Source organism: Osmerus eperlanus, chromosome 26 (assembly GCF_963692335.1).
Source record: "Osmerus eperlanus chromosome 26, fOsmEpe2.1, whole genome shotgun sequence".
NCBI lineage: Eukaryota > Metazoa > Chordata > Actinopteri > Osmeriformes > Osmeridae > Osmerus > Osmerus eperlanus.
The window spans coordinates 1,806,882-1,830,211 of record NC_085043.1 but is presented as its reverse complement, the minus strand read 5'-3'; the positions used below and the strand labels follow the sequence as shown (position 1 = coordinate 1,830,211).

Sequence of the window (23,330 nt, the reverse complement as noted above, 5' to 3'; positions counted from 1 at the left end):
GAGTTGAACCCCAACTGAGCCCCACTGCTGAGGATGACCCTTTGTCAACCGACCCTGCTAACTGGCCCTCACATCTGACTGAGCTGGTTTGCAGAGGACCAAGTAAGGTGCCATCTGGCTTTGTTTTCTGTAGGAATGAGAGTGATGGGAGAAGTTGCCACCACCAATATTTCAAGAAGACATTAATAAGTGGTGAAAAGATTGCATGAAGTTGGCTGATTTATTCAACAAAGAACAACAGCCTCTTTTGCTTCTGCTGCAAATTGTTTTCCAAGAGGCTCATTAATTTAACAATTGCAGGAATGGCAAATTGGAAACATGCAAGCGAATACCTCACATCACACGAAAAAGTCCAGAACACCTCAATTCCATGAAAGCATGGAAGGAACTGTCAGTGAGGTTAAAAAGTGGGGAAACTATTGATAAGCTGGAGATGGCACTTCTGGAGGCTGAGAGGGTGAGATGGAGAGCAGAGCTGACACGTCTCACTGCTATCGTGAAGTCAATGGCAGTCGAAATATGGCTCTAAGGGGACACACAGATACACTGTTCACACCATCAAATGGGAATTTTCTCAAAGAGGTCGAAATTATGGCCAGGTTTGATCCCATTATGGAAGATCACCTTAACCGTGTCGAAAGAGAAACAGCAAGTCACAACAGCTACCTAGGCCATCATGTTCAGAATGAGCTGATTGATTTGTTGAGCAGCAAACTAATATCTGCTATAGTGGATGACATCAAGCAGGCAAAGTTTTTTTCTGTAATTCTGGACTGCACCCCAGATATAAGCCACACAGAACAGTTGTCAGTGGTCATTAGAGTGGTGTCACTGATGGAGAAGCCCCATATCAGGGAACATTTTATGGGATTTTTGGAAGCAGAGGAGTCCACAGGCCAGCACTTGGCATCCATGATCCTGACGAGACTGGAGGAGTCGGGAATTCCTTTTGAAGACTGCAGAGGACAGTCATATGACAACGGGACAAATATGAAAGGCAAAAATAAGGGAGTTCAAGCCAGGCTCTTAGAAAATAATCCCCTAGCTCTGTTTGTGCCATGTGGGGCACATACATTGAATTTAGTTGTGTGTGATGCTGCTAAGGGATCTGTTGATGCAATGAGTTACTTTGGTGTCCTGCAAAAGCTATACACATTATTTTCAGCCTCCACCCAAAGATGGGCCATACTGAAGAACCATTTGAGCATCACCTTAAAGATGTGGGCAGAAACAAGGTGGGAGAGCAAGGTCAAGAGCGTCGAGCCCATGAGGTACCAGGGAGCTGCCGTGAAAGAGGCTTTAATTGAGGTGAGAGACCACACCAAAGACCCTGATATAAAGGCTGAGGCCCTTCTTTGTCTGAGGAGGTGGGGTCGTACCGCTTCAGCATCTGCACAGTAGTTTGGTATGACATGCTATCTGCAATACAGCATGCCAGCAAACTCATGCAGTCTCCTGATATGCATGTGGACCTAGCTGTGAAGAAGACTGAGCGAGGTCTCCAGAGCTACAGGGCAAGTGGCTTTGTGACTGCACAGATGGCGGCCAAAGACGTGTGAAGAAATGAATGTGGAGGCTGTTTTAAAGCAAAAAAGGCTGAGGTCCACAAAGCGCCACTTCTCATACGAATCAAATGATGAGCCTTTCAGTGATGCACTTAGGAAATTGGAGGTTGGATTCTTCAACGTTGTTGTTGATGCTGCTACGTCAGCCATCAAGGAGAGATTTTCCACATTGGAAAATGTGGGAACAAAATTTGGGGTTTTGACAAATTTCCCAAGTCTTGCACATGAGGAGCTGGCAGAGCAATGTGAGGCACTAGGCACCACACTGCACTTTAAGGGGCACTCTGATTTGGACAGTAGAGAGCTTGTGCAGGAAATTACGAACTTTCCTGACCTGCCATCAAAGACCATGAGCCTCCTTGAGATTATCACTTTTATGCACGATAAGGATCTATCGGAGATCTACCCAACTTTTGGACTGCTCTCAGGATTGCACTTACTCTGCCAGTCACTGTGGCTCAAGCAGAGAGGAGCTTTTCAAAACTAAAGTTGATCAAGTCATACCTGAGGTCAACCATGTCCCAGGAACGGCTCACGAGCCTTGCCCTCATCAGTATCAATCACTCAATAGGGGAGCAGATTTCATATGATGACATCATTGATGATTCTGCATCAAGGAAGGCCAGAAAGGTCAGGTTTTAGTTTGTGTTTTCTGTTCTTAGTGCAATAATTGATTCTCTTTATTGTGTTTTCACATTTGTGTGATGAAGGATTTGTGCCATTTTAGAATATTCTATATTTTATTTGTATATTATTCTTAATATTTTATATTATTGTTGCTCTCTGCTCTTGTTACATTTTGTATATATCTGATTGTATATATTTTTGGCATATTTATGTATATAGTGTATATTTATTTAAGTTCTGATAACTTATACTGTCATATTTTGTGTAGAATTGTGTTCATTGTCTTTTGGAAGTGGAGCCCCTTAAAAAGTGTAATTTCCTGTTGCAATAGCAATAGTTCAATGGATTCTCTTAAGTGTGTTTTACAAACGTTCTAATGAAGGATTCGTGCAATTGAGATATTGTGAAATATTGTCTTTCACTTATGTTCTTCAAATATAGTATAAGTTAAAGTATGTGTTTTAAAGTATGTGGGGGTTTTTTTTGGGGGGGGGGGGGAACCGCCACTGATTGGAGTCCACCTGTGGTAAATTCAGTTGATTGGACATGATTTCGAAATGCACACACCTGTCTATATAAGGCACAAGCCAAGCCATGAAGTCCAAGAAATTGTCTGTACACCTCTGAGGCAGGATTGTATCAGGGCACAGATCTGGGGAAGGGTACAGAAAAATATCTGCAGCATTGAAAGTCCCAATGAGCAGTCTGTAAATGGAAAAAGTTTGGAACCACCAGGGGTCTCATTTATAAAACTGTGCGTAGGATTCTTACTAAAAGTGTACGTACGCCCAAAAGCCTAAAATGGCGTAGGCCCTCAAAAAATCAGATTTATAAAACCGTGCGTACGCACACCTGTAAGCAATGTTCCCTTTAAAAATAACAGATTACCCAGAAGTGTGCATACGTGAATCAGCATTTTACCCCGCCCTAAACACGCCCATTTTTTACTATAAATGGTCAATGCAAAGCACCTCATGAATGCTAATCCAGTATATTAATGACCCTGGCATGTGATTGTTCTTTACGGTGAATCATGATCACCAATAATAAAAGAAAACAGTGGCGTCAACTGTGCCAGTGATACCCCGAGTCGAGACAGAATTTGAAAACAAAAGCGTTTTGTTATGAACAGTAGTCTATTGAAGTCTGGACTGATAACAAGGACGTAGAGTGTAGCGATTGCGCGGGATCTTAACGACTGTATTTCCAGTTTTTGACATGATGATATTTGCACAGTATTAAATAAATATATTTAGTTATACGCTGTGTTCTGCAGTTATGTAAAGGTAGAATATGTGATGTTATCCTGTATTCCATGCAGTCGGGGCATCTCCCCCTCCTGCACTCCCGTAGTGGACAATCTGATGGTGAGACAGCGCAGAATTTTGATTAAATATTTGAGTTGGATTGTGTTTATTGAACAATTATCACTCAGTACAAGCACAAATAACACTGCTGGATTTAATCTTCATGATAATGATGACATGGAGTGAATATATAAATATTACGAGTAATCGTTCTTCCCACATTTACTTTCTGCAGTCTGACTACAGTACGGTCATCTGCGTCGCCAATTCCCACTGTTTACAAAATGTGCGTAGGCCTACGCATGGGTCAGAGTTTGCGTGGAGGACCGCACATTCTCCCGTCAAGTTTGTTTTTTATAAATCACAACCTTTGCCTGGGAAGTGGCGTACGCACATTTTAAGCCCCGTTTTGTGCGTACGCAACGTTTATAAATGAGACCCCAGGACTCTTCCTAGAGTTGGCTACCCAGCCAAACAATTGGGGGAGAAGGGCCTTAGTCAGGGAGGTGACCAAGAATCCGATGGTCACTCTGACAGAGCTCCAGCATTGCTCTGTGAAAAGAACCTTCCAGAAGGACAACTATCTCTGCAGCACTCCACCAATCAGGCCTGTATGGTACAGTGGCCAGACGGAAGCCACTCCACTGGGAGACAAGTCAGGATCAAGGGAAAGATTAATTCAGCAATGTACAGAGAATCCTTGCTCCAGAGCGCTCTGGACCTCAGACTGGGGCGAAGGTTCATCTTCCAACGATGGCGCCGATGATGGCTGCCTCGGTTGCTAGGTGCGCTCTGTTTTGTCTTGTTTTGTCTGTTAATTCAGTGTTCTGCCAAGATTTCCGGGGTTCTCTAACAAGATAAGTACTTCTAAACATCAGGACTACAACTCCTGTGGATTTATTTCCCACTTTTCTGCTTCCAGCGGCAGATTTAGTGGGAATTCTATCCAGTGCCGCGCTAGGCTTTGCCCATGCAGTGAAACGCCGAAGGGGAAAGCGAGCGGGAGCGCTAGTTCGGCTACGCAGACGTGGAATCCGAACAGTGCTTCCAAGTTTTTTCCTCTCCAATGTACGTTCACTGTGCAATAAAATGGACGAACTTCAGCTACTGATGGTGAAAAACAGAGACTTTCTTTCATCTTCGGTTTCCCGGACACAACACCAGATCTGGCAGACTTTCAACTCGTGAGAGCTGACCGGGACACTGCACTCTCCGGCAAAACCAAAGGTGGTGGTATTTGTTTCTACATCAACAGTGGCTGGTGTGTAGATGTGACAGTGATTCTGCAACATTGTTTTCCGGATTTGGAATCATTTTTTATAAACTGTAACCTTTTTTACTCGCCAAGAGAATTTGCGTCACTCATTTTGGTCGGAGTCTACATGGCGCCGGGTCCACAGATTAAAGAGGCCCAACGCATGCTCGCCGACCAGTTTCTGAGTGTGGAGCGAGCAAACCTGGATTCCCTTGTTATCAACAAGGGAACCTGGTGCAGCCAGAACAACTTAGAGCTCAATGTTCTTAAGACAGTGGAGATGGTTGTGGACTTCAGGAAGAATACAGCCCCACTCACCCCTATCACCCTGTGCGACTCCCCAGTCAACACTGTGGAGTCCTTCCGCTTCCTGGGCACCATCCTCTCCCAGGACCTCAAGTGGGAACTGAACATCAGCTCCCTCACCAAGAAAGCACAACAGAGGATGTACTTCCTACGGCAGCTGAAGAAATTCAACCTGCCAAAGACAATGATGGTGCACTTCTACACAGCCATCATTGAGTCCATCCTCACCTCCTCCATCACCATCTGGTACGCTACTGCCACTGCCAAGGACAAGAGCAGACTGCAGCATATCATCCGAACTGCTGAGAAGGTGATCGGCTGCAATCTGCCTACCCTCGAGGACCTGCACACCTCGAGGACCCTGAGGCGAGCGAGGAAGATTGTGGCCGACCCCTCCCACCCTGGCCACTTCCTGTTCCAGCTACTCCCCTCCGGCAGAAGGCTGCGGTCCATCAGGACCAAAACCTCACGCCATAAGAACAGTTTCTTTCTATCTGCTACTGGCCTCTTCAACAAGGCCAAGGACTCCCATTGACATTCATTCATTATTATTGACTATGTTGACCACTCATGCTGCTCATTCTTATATATAATATATATATAATATATTTTATATTTAAATTGTTAGATTGTTTAGTTCTTAGGAATAGTTAAACTTCTGTACCTTTACTTATTTTAAGATTCGTATATGTTTAGTGTTTGCACCTCCCTGCCACAGTAAATTCCGTGTTTGTATAACATACATGGCAAATAAACCGAATTCTGATTCTGAACAGGACAACGCCCCTAAGCAGACAGCCAAGATAAGGAGTGGCTTCGGGAGAACTCTGTGAATGTCCTTGAGTGGCCCAGCCAGAACCCAGACTCAAACCTGATTGAACATCAGTGATCTGAAAATGGCTGTGCACCAACGCTCCCCATCCAACCTGATGGGAGTTTTGAGAGGTCCTGCAAAGAAGAATGGGAGAAACTGCCCAAAAATAGGTGTGCCAAGCTTGTAGCATCATACTCAAAAAGACTTGAGGCTGTAATTTCTGCCAAAGGTGCTTCAATAAAGTATCGAGCAAAGGCTGTGAATACTTATGTACATGTTGTTATATTTTCGTTCTTAATATTTGCAAATCAATAAAAAATATGAAACAAACTTTTTTCACTTTGTCATTGTGGGGTATTGTGTGTAGAGTTGAGGTAAACAATTAATTGAATACATTTTGGTAACGGCTGTAACAACAAAATGTGTAAAAAGTTAAGAGCTGTGATTTCCGAATACACTGTACACTGAGCACTCTCCGAATATCTAGACACAAATTGTCAATAATAAATGTTTTTAATTTTACATATTTTTTTTAAAATTTAATTGTGGAACCATAAAAATAATTTGTTTTAATTGTACTACATACATAGTGAATCAGAAAGATGCCAGGGCTGAAGGGAAAATATTGGAAATAGGTGAAAATATGGTTCTTACATGCAGCTGGTCATGAACATTGGCTCCATTCTTCAGCAGGGTCTCCACCACCTTAGAATGGCCACACTGACAAGCAACCGAGAGGGCTGTGCCTCCATCCTGCCAAAGCATGACAATAAACAGAGAAAATCTCAACATGTGCACGGCTCTATTGTTATATTGCCATGAAGTGTTAGCGCAGGTTATAGGAGTGTTGGTGGGAGGTATCAGGGAGGTGCTCCTCCCCCCATATGGCCTCTTCCAAGGGCATAGGATTGACTTTGACATTGGGGGGGACATATTGGCCACTATGAATCAACGTCCATCCCACCACCATAATAGTAACATACAGTATGGTGACGTGGTACAACATATATGGAATCACAAACAGCAAATAAACAAAATCATCCAATCTGTACTTCTGTTTATTATTAGACAAATATTGGAATTGGGAAACATAAAAGTGTACAAGCCCCCCTGACCAGAGAGGAGAGTGGCACTTTATAAGGCAAATATTTGATTTGTAACCCCAAATAATACAACATAGTCACATACGGCTTTCATCAACAGGCAGGATCTCTAAGGTAGATTTGTGATATAATAAGTACAAGGGGCTAACAATAATAAATAAATAATAACAAAAATAACTTGGGCAGGCAAGAGTGAGGCAGTGCAACAGGGCGGGAAGGACAACGCAAACACAGGTTCCACAGGAAGATGGCACTTTATTTTCCAGGAGCAGACTACAAAAAATAAAACTCAGGCAGGTTCCTCCTCCAAACTTCCACAGTCCAACAAAAATCCACAAAAGTTAAACAAAAACGACTTTCCCCTTCAACGCCGTCCTTCACTCACCAAACAGGGCTTACTATTCAACCTGCTGCTCTCTGGTCCAATCTAACCAGCCATGTGCCCTCTGTCTCTCTGGTTTCTCTCCCCTGCTCTTTCCCCTACACCTGTCCAATTGGTGAGGGATTCTGGGAGATGTAGTGTGGGCCACTGCCACCATTTTGGGGTGTTGCCACCTCTCTTGTCTAGGAATGTAACATCCCTCCACTACCTGTCCGCTTGTGATGTCACAGTATTTTCCATTGGAATCTTACCCAAAAAGTTATACTTTTGCTCATGTGATAATGTAATGGGAAAAAAACATTCAGCATGTTGAAATGTACAGTAATATATACACACAATGTACCAATTTGGCATCTCTTAGCGCAGAATTGGCTTAGAGGGGGAGGGGATGGGGCACATAGTATGGAGCCTAGATCAATGAGCTAGAGGCAGACTCCATTTGCATCCAGGCCAAATAGTAAATACAATTAGGTAAAGCAAGCTTTTTAAGTCTTTGGAGGGCGCTCCTTTTGATGACTTTACTGTTCCAAATAAACTAAAACTAAAAGATAAACTCCTCTCCAATGAACTAAAAAAATATTTTTAAATCAGGATGGGGATATTTTGAAAGAGGTTAAGAAAGTTTGGTAACATAACCATTTCAATAACATAAATTTGGCCTGCTAAGGACAGCGGGAGATTCATCCATCTAGCCATGTCTTTTTTTAAATTTTAAAACAAGATGTTAAAATTCTTAGTGAAGAGGAACAAAAAAGGAGGAGTGATCTGTACCCCAAGATATTTAAAGCCCTTGTTGACAATCCTAAATGGGAAATGTGATGCAGGGATTAAAGTGGCTGCCTGATTAAGAGGAAACATCTCGCTTTTTTCTAAATTGATTTTATAGCCAGAGAGATTTCCGAATTGAGCCAGGATGTTAAGAATGGAGGGTACAGAGTTTAGTGGGTCTAAGACATATAAAAGAATGTGGTCTGCATATAGGGATAATTTGTCCGTGAGGCTCCAACGCTCTATACCCCGGAAGTCCCCAGATTGTCTAAGAGCAATGGCCAGCAGCTCAATGGCAATGGCGAAGAGCAGAGGAGACAGACTGCAGCCTTGATGTGTGCCTCGGCCAAGAGAGAAATGCTCTGATTGCTGTCCATTATTAATTACCGTGGCTGTAGGGTGAGAGTAGAGGAGTTTTATCCAGGAGATGAAGGAATCTTCAAACCCAAATTTTTTTAAGGTTGCAAACAAATATTGCAATTCAACTCGAACGCTTTTTCAGCGTCAAGAGAAATAACCATTTCTGGGGAGCGGGACGGAGGGGAATAAACAATGTTGAAAAGCCTTCTAAAATTTGAGCTAGAGTGTCTATTTAGGATGAAGCCTGTTTGGTCTGCTTCGATAATTTGTGGGATAACTGTCTCCAATCTAGCCACCAGAACCTTGAATAAAATGTTTTAATACACATTTAGCAGAGAAATTAGGCGGTAGGAGGAGCACTGAAGTGGATTTTTACCCCCTTTTGGTAGAAGCGTTATTGCAGCTTGTTGTAGGGTTGGTGGGAGCTGTCCCGATGACAGAGATTCATTAAACATGGCTTGGAGAATAGGGCATAGTGTGGGTGCACATTTTTTATAAAATTCGGAGGAGACCAGGAGTCTTGTTGCATTTCAAGGAATCGATAGCTTTTAGAATCTCTGCCTTGGAGATCGCACCTCCCAGTAATGATTTTTGTTCAGCTGGAACAGAAGGAAAGTGAAGGTTATCAAAGAAGAAGAAAGATTGAGCTGTAAAAAGTTATCATCACATTCAGAGCTGTACAATTTACTGTACCGTATTTTACGGAAAATAGGCTGTTTATTTACCCAGGACAGCTTGGATAGCCATCTAACTCGACAACATTCACAATCAGGGTGAACACTCAAATGATCTAAACTACAGACCATAGCATTACACATATCAAAACAGAACTAACACAACAATAGAACTCAGAACAATGCTTATCTAACTAAGCTAATGCCCTTAACTTTGTAGCTTTTCAGCTTGCCGCGGGGCATTCTGGGTACCAAGCAAATTGTCGCTACAATACCAAGCAATGCGCAAGTATAGGCGATTTTACAGCATTGTGTAACACACTTCGGTTGTGGATAGTATGTCCAGAAATAAAGCCAAGTCACTCATTTAGTGGCAAAATCAATTTTTATGTCTACAAAATAATTTTTGATTTACTATAAGTTTACCTAGCTTGCAAATCCTGAGGATAGCCTACTGTAGCAGACCTTATGTAAACATACTGGGCCCTTATCTTGACCTGGGGGAAGGGTGAGCATTTGTTGCAGACTAAGTCTGAGAGGATGTTTGGGGGGTTGAGCTTTTACGACACCTGAACCAGAGATTCAAACTTAGAGGGGTCAGAGAGCGCACACACGTACTCACACGCACACACGGGTGCCAGGTATATGCAAGTGAGCCAATGAAAGAAGAGCTATGGGACATTTGCATGCCTTTGTATTAGCCAATAACATTCCAGAGCGGTTCTGTTTAAATAGCTTGCTAGCACAACATGCTAGCGGACAAACTTTGTAGCACAATGGCGTGTAATGTTTTTGTCTCCTTGTGGGCCGGCCGCAAGCAATAAAGCTTTCTTAACTTGTTCACCGACTGACTGTGCAATGCTTGATAGATTAATATTTCTGACACTATGTTCAACGTCCCTCGGGAGTTGCCGTAGGCATGATGCTGACGTAAGCATTACGTGAAGTCAGTGAGGGCTGTTCGGATGGCGATGTCAAGAAGAGAAGTGGAAAAATACAAGTTGTGAAAAGAGACCGCGTCTTATTGTCCACAAGACCATATAAAAATATAGCAACAAGCAGCAATGAGGTGGCCAAACCGGTAAAGCAGGTAAAATGAACAAATTTTTTTTTAGACATTCTCAGAACAGGGTTCTGAGTAAATGCAGCTTTTAATCCATCAAAGATTTGCTGAGATACGACCCAACTTCCTGTTTGACGGCTTTGCCACAGATTTTGATTGGCTGTACCGATCAAACCGTTTCGAAAATCTAAAATAATTTTGATAGTTTTTGTGAGGATTGCCATGACTATATACAGCTAGACTACAGGTAGCTAGCGACTGCGTTGTACCTAGGGATGAGTATCAATAAGATTTTAACAATTCTGATTCCATCAATTCCTGCTTATCGATTCAATTCTCTTATTGATTCTCTTATTGATTCTCTTATTGATTCTCTTATTGATTCTTATTGGGCAAGGGGGGGAAAAAAGAGCACAAACGGGTTAATTTACATAAATGTTCTTTTATATCATTTTCTATAATGCTACACACCATATACAGTATACATACACATTTACATGTTGTCGTTGCTCTTCTTCTACACTTCTATTTGACCTTGGCTGAAAATGGAAGATTCTATAGCTAAGCTACGCTAGCTTAGCTATAGAATCTTCCATTTTCAGCCAACGTCAAATCATATAATATGACAGTGTCGCTCAGTTTAGCTAAAATTGGGTTAACACGACAACGCGAACGTTTGCTGATAACACACGCCCTCCGATAATTAACGTGAAGTGATCAATAATGGGAGACGAATGTCGGAGCAAAAACGTATGCTTCAAACGACGGGACAGAAGATAACTTGATCGACTACACACAATAAAGGCAAATTGCGTCACACAGTGACAAGTGGTTGTGATCACTTTTGAGGAGTTTAGCTCACCTTTATGAAGCGCGAACGTTAGCTGCGCTGCTGTGTGCATCGAAGACATGACATTCCAGTAGCTTCCTTCCATGCTGTGTGTTCAAATGCTTCTTCATATTTGTGGCATTTCCTCCCTTCGACGAAATAGACTTTTTACACGCGTTACATGTGCCTAGTTGCCATGTTTGCTGCAGTCTGAATAAACTATAAAAGTTTGCGCATGCGCAACGGCACAGAGAACCGTTAGCAGAATCGTTAGAATTTGGCTGATGATTCCAAGGAATCGGTTCACTGGGAACCGGTTCTAAACAAGAACCGGTTCTCGATACCCATCCCTAGTTGTACCTGGCTTCCTTTGCAGCGGCTTACAATCTCGCTAAACAGAAAACCAGTGACATGGCAGGCTCGTTGGCTTTGGCTGGATTTGAACTTCTTACGTTGCCCTTGCCAGGACACCAATTTATCCTAGTGAGCTATTCTCAGTGCTGGAAATTACTGTGTTCAGTTACTGTGTAAAAACATTAGCAGTTTTTCAACTGGCAAGCGGTTGTCAAATTTGGCCCGAGTTTAAACAGCTGTAATTCAGTCCTATTTTGACATGTCAATGTCATTGTGGTCTGAAGATAATCTATGCCAAATTTGGTGATTATTGGAACATTTTGTTGGAGGAATAGGGAAAAAACGTTTAATAAAACGTAAAATTGCGGCCGCATCAATTCATCTGGTATCACAAGTTAACATGTGTCAGACAAGGGATCGCCCCCTAGCGGTTAGATGACACAACCTTTTGTGGTCCTCTTTAGAACAGGGTCCCGAGCACCTGTACCATGTCAGTTTGATGTCAATTCAGCAAATATTTCCTGAGATATGATCTCACTTCCTGTTTTGGCGGCTTCATCGCCGACTTTGATCAGCTGTACCGGAAAAACAGTTTTGAAAATCAAAAACCATGTGAAAACGTTTGTGAGGCTTGATCTGAAGATAATTGGTGCCAGATTTTTGCTTATTGCAGCGCCACCTAGAGGTGAAATGGCATGACCTATTGGAACTCTTTAGAACAGGGTCCCTAGTCCTTATACCAAATTTGGTGTCAATGCAGTAAAGAGGTGCTGAGATATGACCTCACTTCTTTTATGGTGGCTTGGTTGACGACTTTGATTGGCTGTTCCAGTCAAAAGGTTTAGAAAATCAAAAAAACGTGATGTCTTTTGTGAGGCTTGGTCTTGGTCTGCCAAATTTGGTGAAGATTGGACAACTTTATAGGAGGGGTAGCGAAAAAACGTTATATTCATTCGAAATGGCGGCCACATCAATTTGGCTGGTATCACAAGTTAACGTGTCAGACACGGGATCTACTAAGATATCACAAGACAAAGGAAACACTTAAATAAGACAAACACATCAACAGTTATTGGTCAACACACAATCCAGCCTATTGTAGTGCCCCCTAGATGTCAAATGTCACTACCTGTGTCAGACCTCTTCATAAGAGGGTCCTGAGTCCATACACCAAGTTTGGAGTCAATGCATCAAAGATTGACTAAGATATGACCTCACTTCCCTTTTTCCAGATCAGTTGCTCAATTTGATTGGCTGTAACTAACAAACGATTTTGAAAATCAGAAATCCATACGATAACTTTTGTGGGGCTTGGTCTGAAGATGATCTGTGCCAACTCTTTTCCTTAACATTCAAAATGGGGGAGAATCTATATAACTGGGTATGACGTCATAGACGTCTTGATCCAGGGAATAAAACGATACCTCATTTTCGAAAATGAGACATGTGGTTCAAAAGTAAACATGACATTTTTACAACTGATATTTCTGTATATTTTATATAAAAATGCATAGGGCCTACTTATTATTTATAAAGATTACATAGATTTAAAAGCATCTTTTTTTTGCTGCTCATTTACAACTCCAAATACGAGTGAAGTTTAGAATGAAATATGATGTCTTCTCATTTCCCCTGCAAGAGGCAGCCTCATAGCTGAATCAAAACGAATAAATTTGGCAGACCGGTGTAAAAATTGACCTAATCTCTATGACTTAAACATCCTTTTAAGTTTTCCCTTCTCGTGATATTTTCAGGCATTTAGCCTACTCATATTGCATTCATTCATTAATAAAGAACTCCCTTTGAAGATTATTCTACGACGTTACCGGCAGTAGAAGATGGAATCGCGATTCAAACAGTACCATCTGCTAACTGAAAATATGCCCCCAAAAACGTAAATAAGCTTGACATTTATTTAGTGGAAAATCGCTCATTCATAAAAAGCTCACTGGTAGCGATCATTGTCAGTAACAACGCAAAATGCGATATAGCCCTGTTATGTGTGGAGAAGCTGCCCCGGTAAATTGTACTACTACAGTACTAGACTGCTGTGTTCGTCTTGGTAGCGATTGCATTGGTTGAATTCGATTTAACGTTCCGTTGTACGGTTTAGGCTGAAATTAATTATTTTCATGAACAGATTGACAAAGTTTAGGCTGTGGCAATGAAGTTCAGGTTAGTAGTCAGATAGTTTCACCTATTGAAAGACTTTTGATTTAAGTAAGGGGAGTGCCGAACATGTTCTGTCGCCGTTTGACTTCCTAAACAGCTGTGTAGATGTTTTTGTAGTGTATCTCGCGTAGGCTACAGCGTTGCAGTGAGCAACACTGGTTTGAAACCACAGGTAATGATAATTTCACCAACAAATCGTTTACTTGTAATGTAATTTCATAATAAATCCTACAACGAAAATGTATTTGTGAGGAATGTTTATTTTAACAATTGAAAACAGATGCATCATAGACCACTGTAGTATGTGTTGCCCGGGCAACAGAGGCTAATGTCATGCTAATGCTTCAGTGAAATAGTAGACTACCGTTTCCGAAAGTAGATGTGGGCCTACTTCCTTAATAATATCAGCTAATATTGTACATTACATTTCACAATTGTGTTTCACATCACAAAGTAAAATGAGTAAATAGTTATCAACCTGGCCTCTTTGCTTGTGGCGTTTCTGCAGCTGCCTTGCAGTAAAGCTATAGTTAGCCTAGCTATCTCCCAAGTTAACAGATGCGAAACTAATGTTCTGCTACAGTAAGTAAGTAAGTAAGACTTTATTTATATAGCACATTTCATACAAGAATTGTAGCTCAAGGTGCTTTACATAAAATCAATAAAAACGATAATACAAGTGATAAAAGTAATAATTAAAATAGCAAATTATAAAAACAATAATGTAAATAATAAAAGTAGTAAAGCCCTTCTGAGATAAAATTACTTAAATGCTTCGGTAAAAAGGTAGGTTTTAAGCTGTCTTTTAAAAATGTCTAGCGTATTTGCTTCCCTAATATCTATGGGTAATTTGTTCCATAGTTTTGGGGCGTAATTGACAAAGGCCGAATCACCAATCTTCTTATGACTGCTTCTGGTGACCTCTAATAGGCCTGCATTTGATGATCGCAGTGTTCTAGCTGGTGTGTAGTTTATAAGGGAGTTAGCAATGTAGCTAGGTCCTTGTCCGTGTAGAGCTTTGTATGTGAGGAAAAGGACCTTAAAGTCAATTCTGAAGGTAACGGGGAGCCAGTATAAAGTAGCTAGGACAGGACTAATGTGTTCTCTCCTTTTAGTTTTGGTTAATAATCTAGCTGCAGAATTTTGAATGAGCTGTAGTCTTTCAGTGGTTTTCTTGGGAAGACCAGTGAAAAGTGCGTTACAGTAGTCCAGCCGGCTGGATATAAAAGCATGAATTAACTTCTCTGCATCATTTTGGTTTATGAATGGTCGTACCTTTGCTATATTCCTCAGGTGAAAGAAAGCTGTTTTGGTCACTTTATTAATGTGAGAGTTGAAATTCAAATCTGAGTCCAGGATTACACCGAGACTCGTCACCTCTGGTTTAAGACAGGGGGTTAAGCCTCTGTCGTGGAAATTTTGGAATACAGTTATAATGTGTGTGTTTTATATATGAGGAATGTGTCTAAAGTTGATTAAGAAGAGTCAACTCCATTTGGTAGAGATGCCATTTGCAGTTTATGACACCTGGGGAGGATGAGACAGCTGGTCTGGAGACAATGTGGATTCAACTGTATTGTTATTGTGATCTGCTGCTCTGACCCTTCCTGTTGCATTGGGTGGGGTTAATCAAATACTTGTTTGAAGTGGCCCACACAAAGGACAGTTGACCATTTGACTGGTGAACTCCTGTGGTTTTACTATCTACTGGTTTGGGGAGAGAGGCCACATTAAAGGACTGTGGGACAAATGGTACAGAGATGTATTGTTTCAAACTGTCACTGAATTGAGTTAGCCAATCATAGACTTGGTTACATTGATGGATTGACCTTATAGAATGCCATTTGATCTAACGTTTATATAAGGTAGCGTTTATGATTGTTCTTCATCACTCTGGCGAACGACCTGTGGCTAGCACCTCCTTCGTTATGACTGATCACAAAGTACTTTGTTAAATCTTGATTTGTACAAGCAAAATAAATTTATTGTAACCGCCATCTCTTGACTATTCAAATTTGCACAGTGCCACTTGAATTTCCACCATTACCGCCTCCTAGATTCTTAGTAAGCATCTCTCTTTTGGATTTGGGGCCACATAGTAGGACTTCGGTTTTGTCTTCATTTAATTTAAGAAAGTTATCATTCATCCATTTGTTTATTGCCAACAGGCAGTTGGTAATGGAATTGATGGCCGTTGCATCGTTGGGTTCAGTGGATATATATAGTTGTGTGTCATCCGCATAGCTATGGAAATCTATGTTATGTTTTCTGATTATGTCGCTGAGTGGTACATTTACATTTAGTCATTTAGCAGACGCTCTTATCCAGAGCGACTTACAGTAAGTAAGTTTATATGGTAACATATAAAGAGAAAAAAGTAATGGACCTAAGCAGCTTCCTTGAGCAACCCCGTAGCAGTTCTCATGTTTCTTGGACCTATGGTCTCCTAAACTAACATAAAACTTCCTTCCTGTGATATATGATTTCATCCAGTTCAATACACTATCCGTGAACCCAATAAGCTTTTCCAGTCTATTGATTAGGATGTCGTGATCAATGGTATCAAATGCTGCACTGAGATCTAACAGGATAAGGATAGAGACTTTATTTGCATCAGAGTTTAGTCTGAGGTCGCTAATTATTTTGGTGAGAGCAGTTTCAGTACTGTGATATTTCCTGAAACCTGACTGCGAGACTTCTAGGATGTTATTTTCTTCAAGAAAATAATTTAATTGGACTAAAACTATCTTTTCCAGTACTTTACTAATAAATGGAAGGTTTGATATTGGTCTGTAATTTGCAAGTAGACTGTTATCCAATTTGGGTTTCTTTAATAGGGGTTACAACAGCTGTTTTGAAGGCATCTGGGAAGACGCCAGTTCTAAGGGATGTGTTTATAATCTCTAGCATCGGACCTGAGACACTATCAAACACTCGCTTAAAGAATGTTGTGGGTATAGGATCAATATCTGAGGTTGTGGAGTTAGATTCGCTGACAATTTTGGAAAGTTCACTAAGTGTGATACAGGTAAATGTGCTCATGGTTATGTTGCAGAATCTACTGATGTCAGTTTTGACCCCACTATTAATAATACTAGCTCATATAGAGCAAATTGTTCAGAAAATGTCATCATAGCTGTATCGTCTAAATATCTTCTATGGACTAAGAATTCTTTTTTGTTTTTTGTTAGGATAATTTCCACATTAAAAAGTATATAATGATGGTCTGAGAGGGGTAGATCAGTTATTGAAATATTATTGATATTTAGTCCAGTTGTTATCACTAGATCTAGTGTGTTTCCGTGCCGGTGTGTTGGGTCTGTTATGTGTTGAGTTAGATTGAAACTGTCAAGGAGATTTAAGAGCTCAATAGTTCTTGGGTCTGCTTTTTTATTTACTTGGATATTTAAGTCTCCGTTTAAAACTACTTTGTCATATCTAGTGACACATAGTGATAATAATTCAGAGAATTCTTGTATGAATATTGGCGAGTGCTTGGGTGGCCGATATATAATAACAAAAAGTATTGATTCGGTTTTGAGCTCTATAGCAAGATATTCATATGATGTGAATTCACCTAGCTCAGTGATTTTGAACAACAGTTTAGAGGAGAAAATAGCTGCGACTCCTCCACCCTTTTTTGATGTCCTAGAAACTTGGTGAAAGCTGTAATCGGGCGGACACGCTTCTATCAAAGTTGCTGTTGCCGTGTCATTGTTTAGCCAGGTTTCTGTTAGACAGATGCAGTCTAAGTTGTTTTCTTTGACCAGATCATTAACTAGAAATGTTTTGTTATTTAGTGATCTAACATTTAGAAGGGCCAGTTTCATCTGTGGGGTATTAACAGATAAAACAGGGGTAGATAAATCTGTTGGAAGAATATGGATAGTTCTGTGACTTCTAACACTAGTTTCAGGTTTGTAACCATGCATTTTACCATGCCATTGTCTGTTTGTGATGATGACCGGTATGTCCAATGAAATAGCATGGTGGCTGTCCTAGCGTAGCTTTTCTTTGGGAAAGTTTATGTCACTGAGCTGTTCCATCACAAGGGAATTCATCTGGGGGGTGCAGACCTGTGCAGGGCCCATGTCCTCCCCTGTTCCATGGGAGGTTGTTTGCGTCAGTCAGCTTAGACACAACAGGGATAGGGAGAGAAACTTGATTTGTGGTCAGGAGCACGTGATTGATGTTTGCTGTTAGTAGTCGAGATCCTCTACGGTTTGGGTGGAGTCCGTCAGCTTGAAAACGGTCTGCACAGTTCCAGAACACATTGAAGTTATCGATAAATCTCAGTTTGTGTGTCAGACAGACAGATGCCAACCATGTGTTGAAAGATAGTAGTCGACTGAAGGCTTCTTTTCCTCTGCGAAAGCATGCAATCGGTCCACTGATGAATACATCTTGATATCTGTTGAGTGTGTTCAGTAGCTGGGTGAAATGTTTTTTAAGTATCTCAGTGCCAGTTTTCTTGTGTAGGATATCAAACGAGCCAGTGTGGATGATAATCTTAGGGTTGTTTGGTTTATTGTTGAGGATTGTTTGTACCTCTGATGACAGTTCCTCGACAGATGTGTTGCTAAGACAAATATTTTCTGTCTTTGCCAGTTTAACATGTGCTGTCATGGCATCTCCAATCAAGATAGTGGCCATATGTGGTGTTGTGTTTGCATTTCTAACGTGTGCCTTATCAGTAGCTATGGAGCCAGTTCTTATCTTATTTGGGTTAGCAATGATAGGACCTTGTGCTAGACCAAGGTTAGCCACTGCGATAGTGCTAGCAGTAGATTCTATAGTGCTAGCAGTGTTAGCTCCTCTAAGTGTTGATGGGCTGTGGGTAGTCTTAGCATACCTTGGATCTTGATAATCCTGTGATATTGTTGTCTGATTAGGCTTGATAGGGGGTCGATCAGCGCCCCGAGTGGTCCGAGAGGGGCTTGGAGTGAAATGGGGGACTCCCGGTCGCAGCAGATGATGATGTGTTGGATTTGCATGTGTGTAGTAGCTACCATCATGGTGTGTCGGTGATCTGGGCCCTTCATGTTTGTTAGCTGCGTGGCTAGCACTCCTGTGCCTCTTCGCCTTGGATTCCACACAGAAGGGAGAGAAAGTTCCCAGTGGTTCGAAACTGTTTCTGAGTGTGACAGGAGGAGAGGTGATGCGGGAAGAGTTTCTGCCTCGCTTTTTTTAAGGTAGAAGCGGCGCTAGGCCTCTTTGGTTTAGCGCCGAGAGCAGGCCATGACTCATCCGGTCCGTGAGTGAGAAGGTACAGGTAGGCACGCGTGTTTTCGTGACGTTAGTGACGTCAGTAACGTGAAATATGTTCTGCATTTCAACAGTTTAATCTTTAATCAGTTTAATCTTTTAAAATCAACTTTAATGTTAATAGTTTTTTTGGGGGGCATATGGATCAGCGTTCTCGTCGCGCCTCCTGTCAGTACCTGTTCTTATGCAGGGAAACTAATGATCCTAATATATTTCTAAACACAACATCTCACAGTTCTCTGTTGAAGGCAGGGCTCTAATTGATTTACAATTCTATATGTATGTGTAGAATATGTAGTTATGCTAGTTTGAGACCACAATAGCTATGGAAATAAAGAGTGAATGCAATTATGGATTGAAGTTGGCTTTGTCCATATACAATTTGTCCATTTCATAACACCTTGTATTTCTAACGCTGAGAAGTAGCCTAGCCTAAGGAATAACTTGTCCCTGTGAGAACCCTGTGACGGACGCCAACTTTCCACCAGCTTTCATTTTGACACGCATATTCAGGTAAGGGGTAACCTCTAGAATCACAGGAGCTTCCACTGTGTTCCCATAAAGTATCCCTGAAAACCTGTGTGCTAGCGAATAACTGCCTACAACCACACAAATACAAGCTCCTATTCCAACTTTCTTGCGATGAAAGAAAGTGTAATGTGTTGCCTTTCACAAGCAAAAGCAAATCTAAGTGACTTATTTGGTTATTAAAATAATGGGCAATTACAATAGTCCGTAATATACATACTTAGGGTAATTTATATGGATAGTATACTAACTAGAGAGGATACAATTTCTGGAGAAATTGTAGGGTGTGCTTGCTTGGGTCGGTTGCACAGGGGTCCGTTTTTTAATGAAATTTTTACAACTGATATTTCTGTATATTTTATATAAAAATGCATACTTATTATTTATAAAGATTACATAGATTTAAAAGCATTTTTTTGTGCTGCTCGTTTACAACTGAAAATACGAGTGAAGTGTAGAATTAAATATGATGTCTTCTCATTTCCCCTGCAAGAGGCAGCCTCATAGCTGAATCAAAACGAAAAATGGACCTAATCTCTATGATTTAAACGTCCTTTTAAGTTTTCCCTTCTCGTGATATTTTCAGGCATTTAGCCTACTCATATTGCATTCATTAATAAAGAACCCCCTTTGAAGATTATTCTACGACGTTACCCGGCAGTAGAAGATGGAATCGTGATTCAAACAGTACCATCTGCTAACTGAAAATATGCCCCCAAAAACGTAAATAAGCTTGACATTTATTTAGTGGAAAATCGCTCATTCATAAAAAGCTCACTGGTAGCGATCAGTCAGTAACAACGCAAAATGCGATATAGCCCTGTGTGGAGAAGCTGCCCCGGTAAATTCTACTACTACGGTACAGTACTAGACTACAGTACTGCTGTGTTCGTCTTGGTAGCGATTGCGTTGGTTGAATTCGATTTAACGTTCCGTTGTACGGTTTAGGCTGAAAATAATTATTTTCATGAACAGATTGACAAAGTTTAGGCTGTGGCAATGAAGTTAAGGTTAGTAGTTAGATAGATTTTTGATTTAAGTAAGGAGAGTGCCGAACATGTTCTGTCGCCGTTTGACTTCCTAAACAGCTGTGTCTCGCGTAGGCTACAGCGTTTCAGTGAGCAACAATGGTTTGAAACCACAGGTAAGGATAATTTCACCCACAAATCGTTTACTTGTAATGTAATGTCATAATAAATCCTACAACGAAAATGTATTTGTGAGGAATGTTTATTTTAACGATTGAAAACAGATGCATCATAGACCACTGTAGTATGTGTTGCCCGGGCAACAGAGGCTAATGTCATGATGCTAATACTTCAGTGACATAGTAGACTACTGGTTCCGAAAGTAGATGTACTTCCTTAATAAAATCAGCTTATATTGTACATTACACGTCACAATTGTGTGTCATATCACAAAGTAAAATTAGTAAATAGTTATCACCCTGGCCTCTTTGCTTGTGGCGTTTCTGCAGCTGCCTTGCAGTAAAGCAGTTAGCTTAGCTATCTCCCAGAAGTTAACGAGCTGCTAAACTAATGTTCTGCTAGAGGTAGTCACGCGAGTTTTCGTGACGTTAGTGACGTAAGTAGCGTCATTGACTCTGGCTAGCAAGTTAGCCACCGTTAGCTTCACTTTTCGCCACAAAAAATAAATTTCCACTTAAACCATGCAACGGAACGTAAATCCCAATTGAAGCAACTCAATCGCTACCAAGACGAAACTTTTGACACCTAGGTTGTCAATGTAGGCCAAATATTGACTGAGTTTTAGGGGGGCAAAAAGAATATTAAAAATAATATATATGTGAGAGAACAAAGGTTGTGCCCTTGCCAAAGGCAAAGCACACCCAATAATGTATATTAGGTTATTATACATATTATTATCATCCATATAATAGTATCCATATTATACATGTGCATATTATGTATATTATATTATAAGTATAAACACATATAAGTTTCTTATATGTGTCTAACAAGTGTCTTTAAATGTTTTATCGCTGTGGTTGTCAGTTAAACATGTTTCCATCTGTTGGACCCCTGGTGGAAAGAAGCAAACGTTACACCATTAGTTAAATAATATCGGAAAACGGAACACCGTGAGCTACTCATGATGTTCCGAACAACGCCGGATGTCGCCGTTTTTTTATATTTTAACGTGTATTATTGGTTCAACATCATGTCAATCATAGCTCAGAAAGTTGCCAAGCGTTTTCCGGCAACTACGATGCTATCAGATTAGCAGTAGCCTTATTTTTGACCGTTGCAGCCTCATTTGAAGTCGCTATACGTCCGAGTTTGTACGGAACACCGTGAGTCTACAGTAGATTTACTGCTTCAAATTGAAAACGGAGAAGATATTTAGAGTAAAGACAATTTACTTAACATCTGTGTTCAATATCGTCAATTAAAAGTAAAAACTTTCCAGTTACGAAGCGTTTGTTCGTAGCATTAACGCCAGCTGCAGCAAACACTTACCCCAACCCCCGGTTTGGCTGTTCGTGACGGTCTTGAGCCTCGATTTTTGCAGATTTCTGTGAAACTTGCTAAAATAAAAACGATCTAGCTAGATTATGTACACTTTAAGCTCAATGTACATACCTTGTTTGGCCAATTTGGTCGATTGTGGAAAAGAAGTCGAAACGTTTTTAGTTATGGAGAGCCATCGCGCTATCTCGATTATAAGAGAGAACTAGAAAGGAATTTCCTGCTGAAAATGCGTTGGAATGCTGAAAGATGAAATTATTTTTCTTAAATTGCAGAAAATACAGAAATGAGAAAATACCCGCAAGCTGAAATGAATGTCAAAAATGTGTGAGTCACACAAAAGAGGCAGTGTGGAAACTGAACTGCATCATCTAACAACGCTAAGAGCTGAAATACAATGCGGGAGAAGCTGAAAGCTGAACTGTTAAACAGAAGAAGAAGTAGGCCTAGGCTAGCTAGTCATAAAAAGAATATTATAGCAATATTATAACAGCTGAAATTATAGTTGGGATAGTAATAGCAGTAGCAGATGTGTGCATTGAGTGTGTTTACTCGGCTTTCTAAAGAATATATTGTGCTTATTAAAGTTATGCATTGTGCTTATTAAAGTTATGAACTTAGAAGTGTGCTCAGGCTCAAACATTGGGTCTCACACTGGGTGTGGGAAGCAGGCTGTTCTTTGTGTCTCTATCTCTTCATTTTCAGAAACAACCTTGAAACCGGGTGGAGACGGCACCCGAGCAGGTGGGACGCGTAGGCAAGAACAACTCCCTGATGCACGAGAGAACAAGCTCAACCCTTTTTTGATACTTGTTTTTCAATTGCACTGTATAAATATATGCTGGGGAGGGACAGATAGCCAGTTGGACTTCGTGAACCAGCCCAAACTCTGTTGCGGGTAGGGAAACTTAGACAACCCCAGAGCTCTGTACTTGTTGATTTCCAACTGCTGCATTAAAGCTGATATTATCGGACCTCTGCGACTCCAGACCACTCTTTCTAGAACACAGATTTGTGTCATTGAATTACCATCATTACATATTGGAATAGACACATAGAAAAATAATCCTTCATTTCTTAGTAGGATTCAATGTGCTGATTGAATGAAACATACAGCAGTAGGGCCGATACAGGAAGACACTTTGTTGCTGAAGGATGATGGTGCAAGTTTTGTCCGTGGAGCATACAACGATTAATAAAAAGAATCATGTAGACGCGCTTATTGAGTAATCGCATAACTAATTACACATGTAAACGGAGTAATCGTATGGCATAAACCGACAATTGCTAGTAATCGGGTTTCTCATGGTCAAGTAAACGCACTCAGTGGCGTAGTAAAATAAAACAGTTCCATTAGCAATAGTTGTAAAAGAGATGTTAGCAGCACCTGCAGAGTCCCCTCTTGTAAATTGTATTAGGTTGAAATACTATCAAACTCTGTCTTGTGACTCCACTAATCAGCTAATACC

The 23,330-nt window shown here is 40.8% G+C and overlaps 1 protein-coding gene across 8 annotated transcripts in view; it reads right to left on the bottom strand.

Annotated features, from left to right (window-relative positions):
- ankrd29 (ankyrin repeat domain 29) overlaps window positions 1–23,330 on the bottom strand; it is an 87,654-nt gene that overhangs the window by 24,013 nt on the left and 40,311 nt on the right. For 7 of the 8 annotated variants that reach the window (XM_062452690.1, XM_062452686.1, XM_062452685.1 and 4 more), the window contains one exon: window positions 6,529–6,627. The exons of the other annotated variant lie outside the window; for it this stretch is intronic. In XM_062452690.1, the coding sequence (XP_062308674.1) occupies window positions 6,529–6,627 (99 nt within the window). The remainder of the gene's footprint in view (window positions 1–6,528; window positions 6,628–23,330) is intronic. 8 annotated transcript variants of the gene reach the window in all.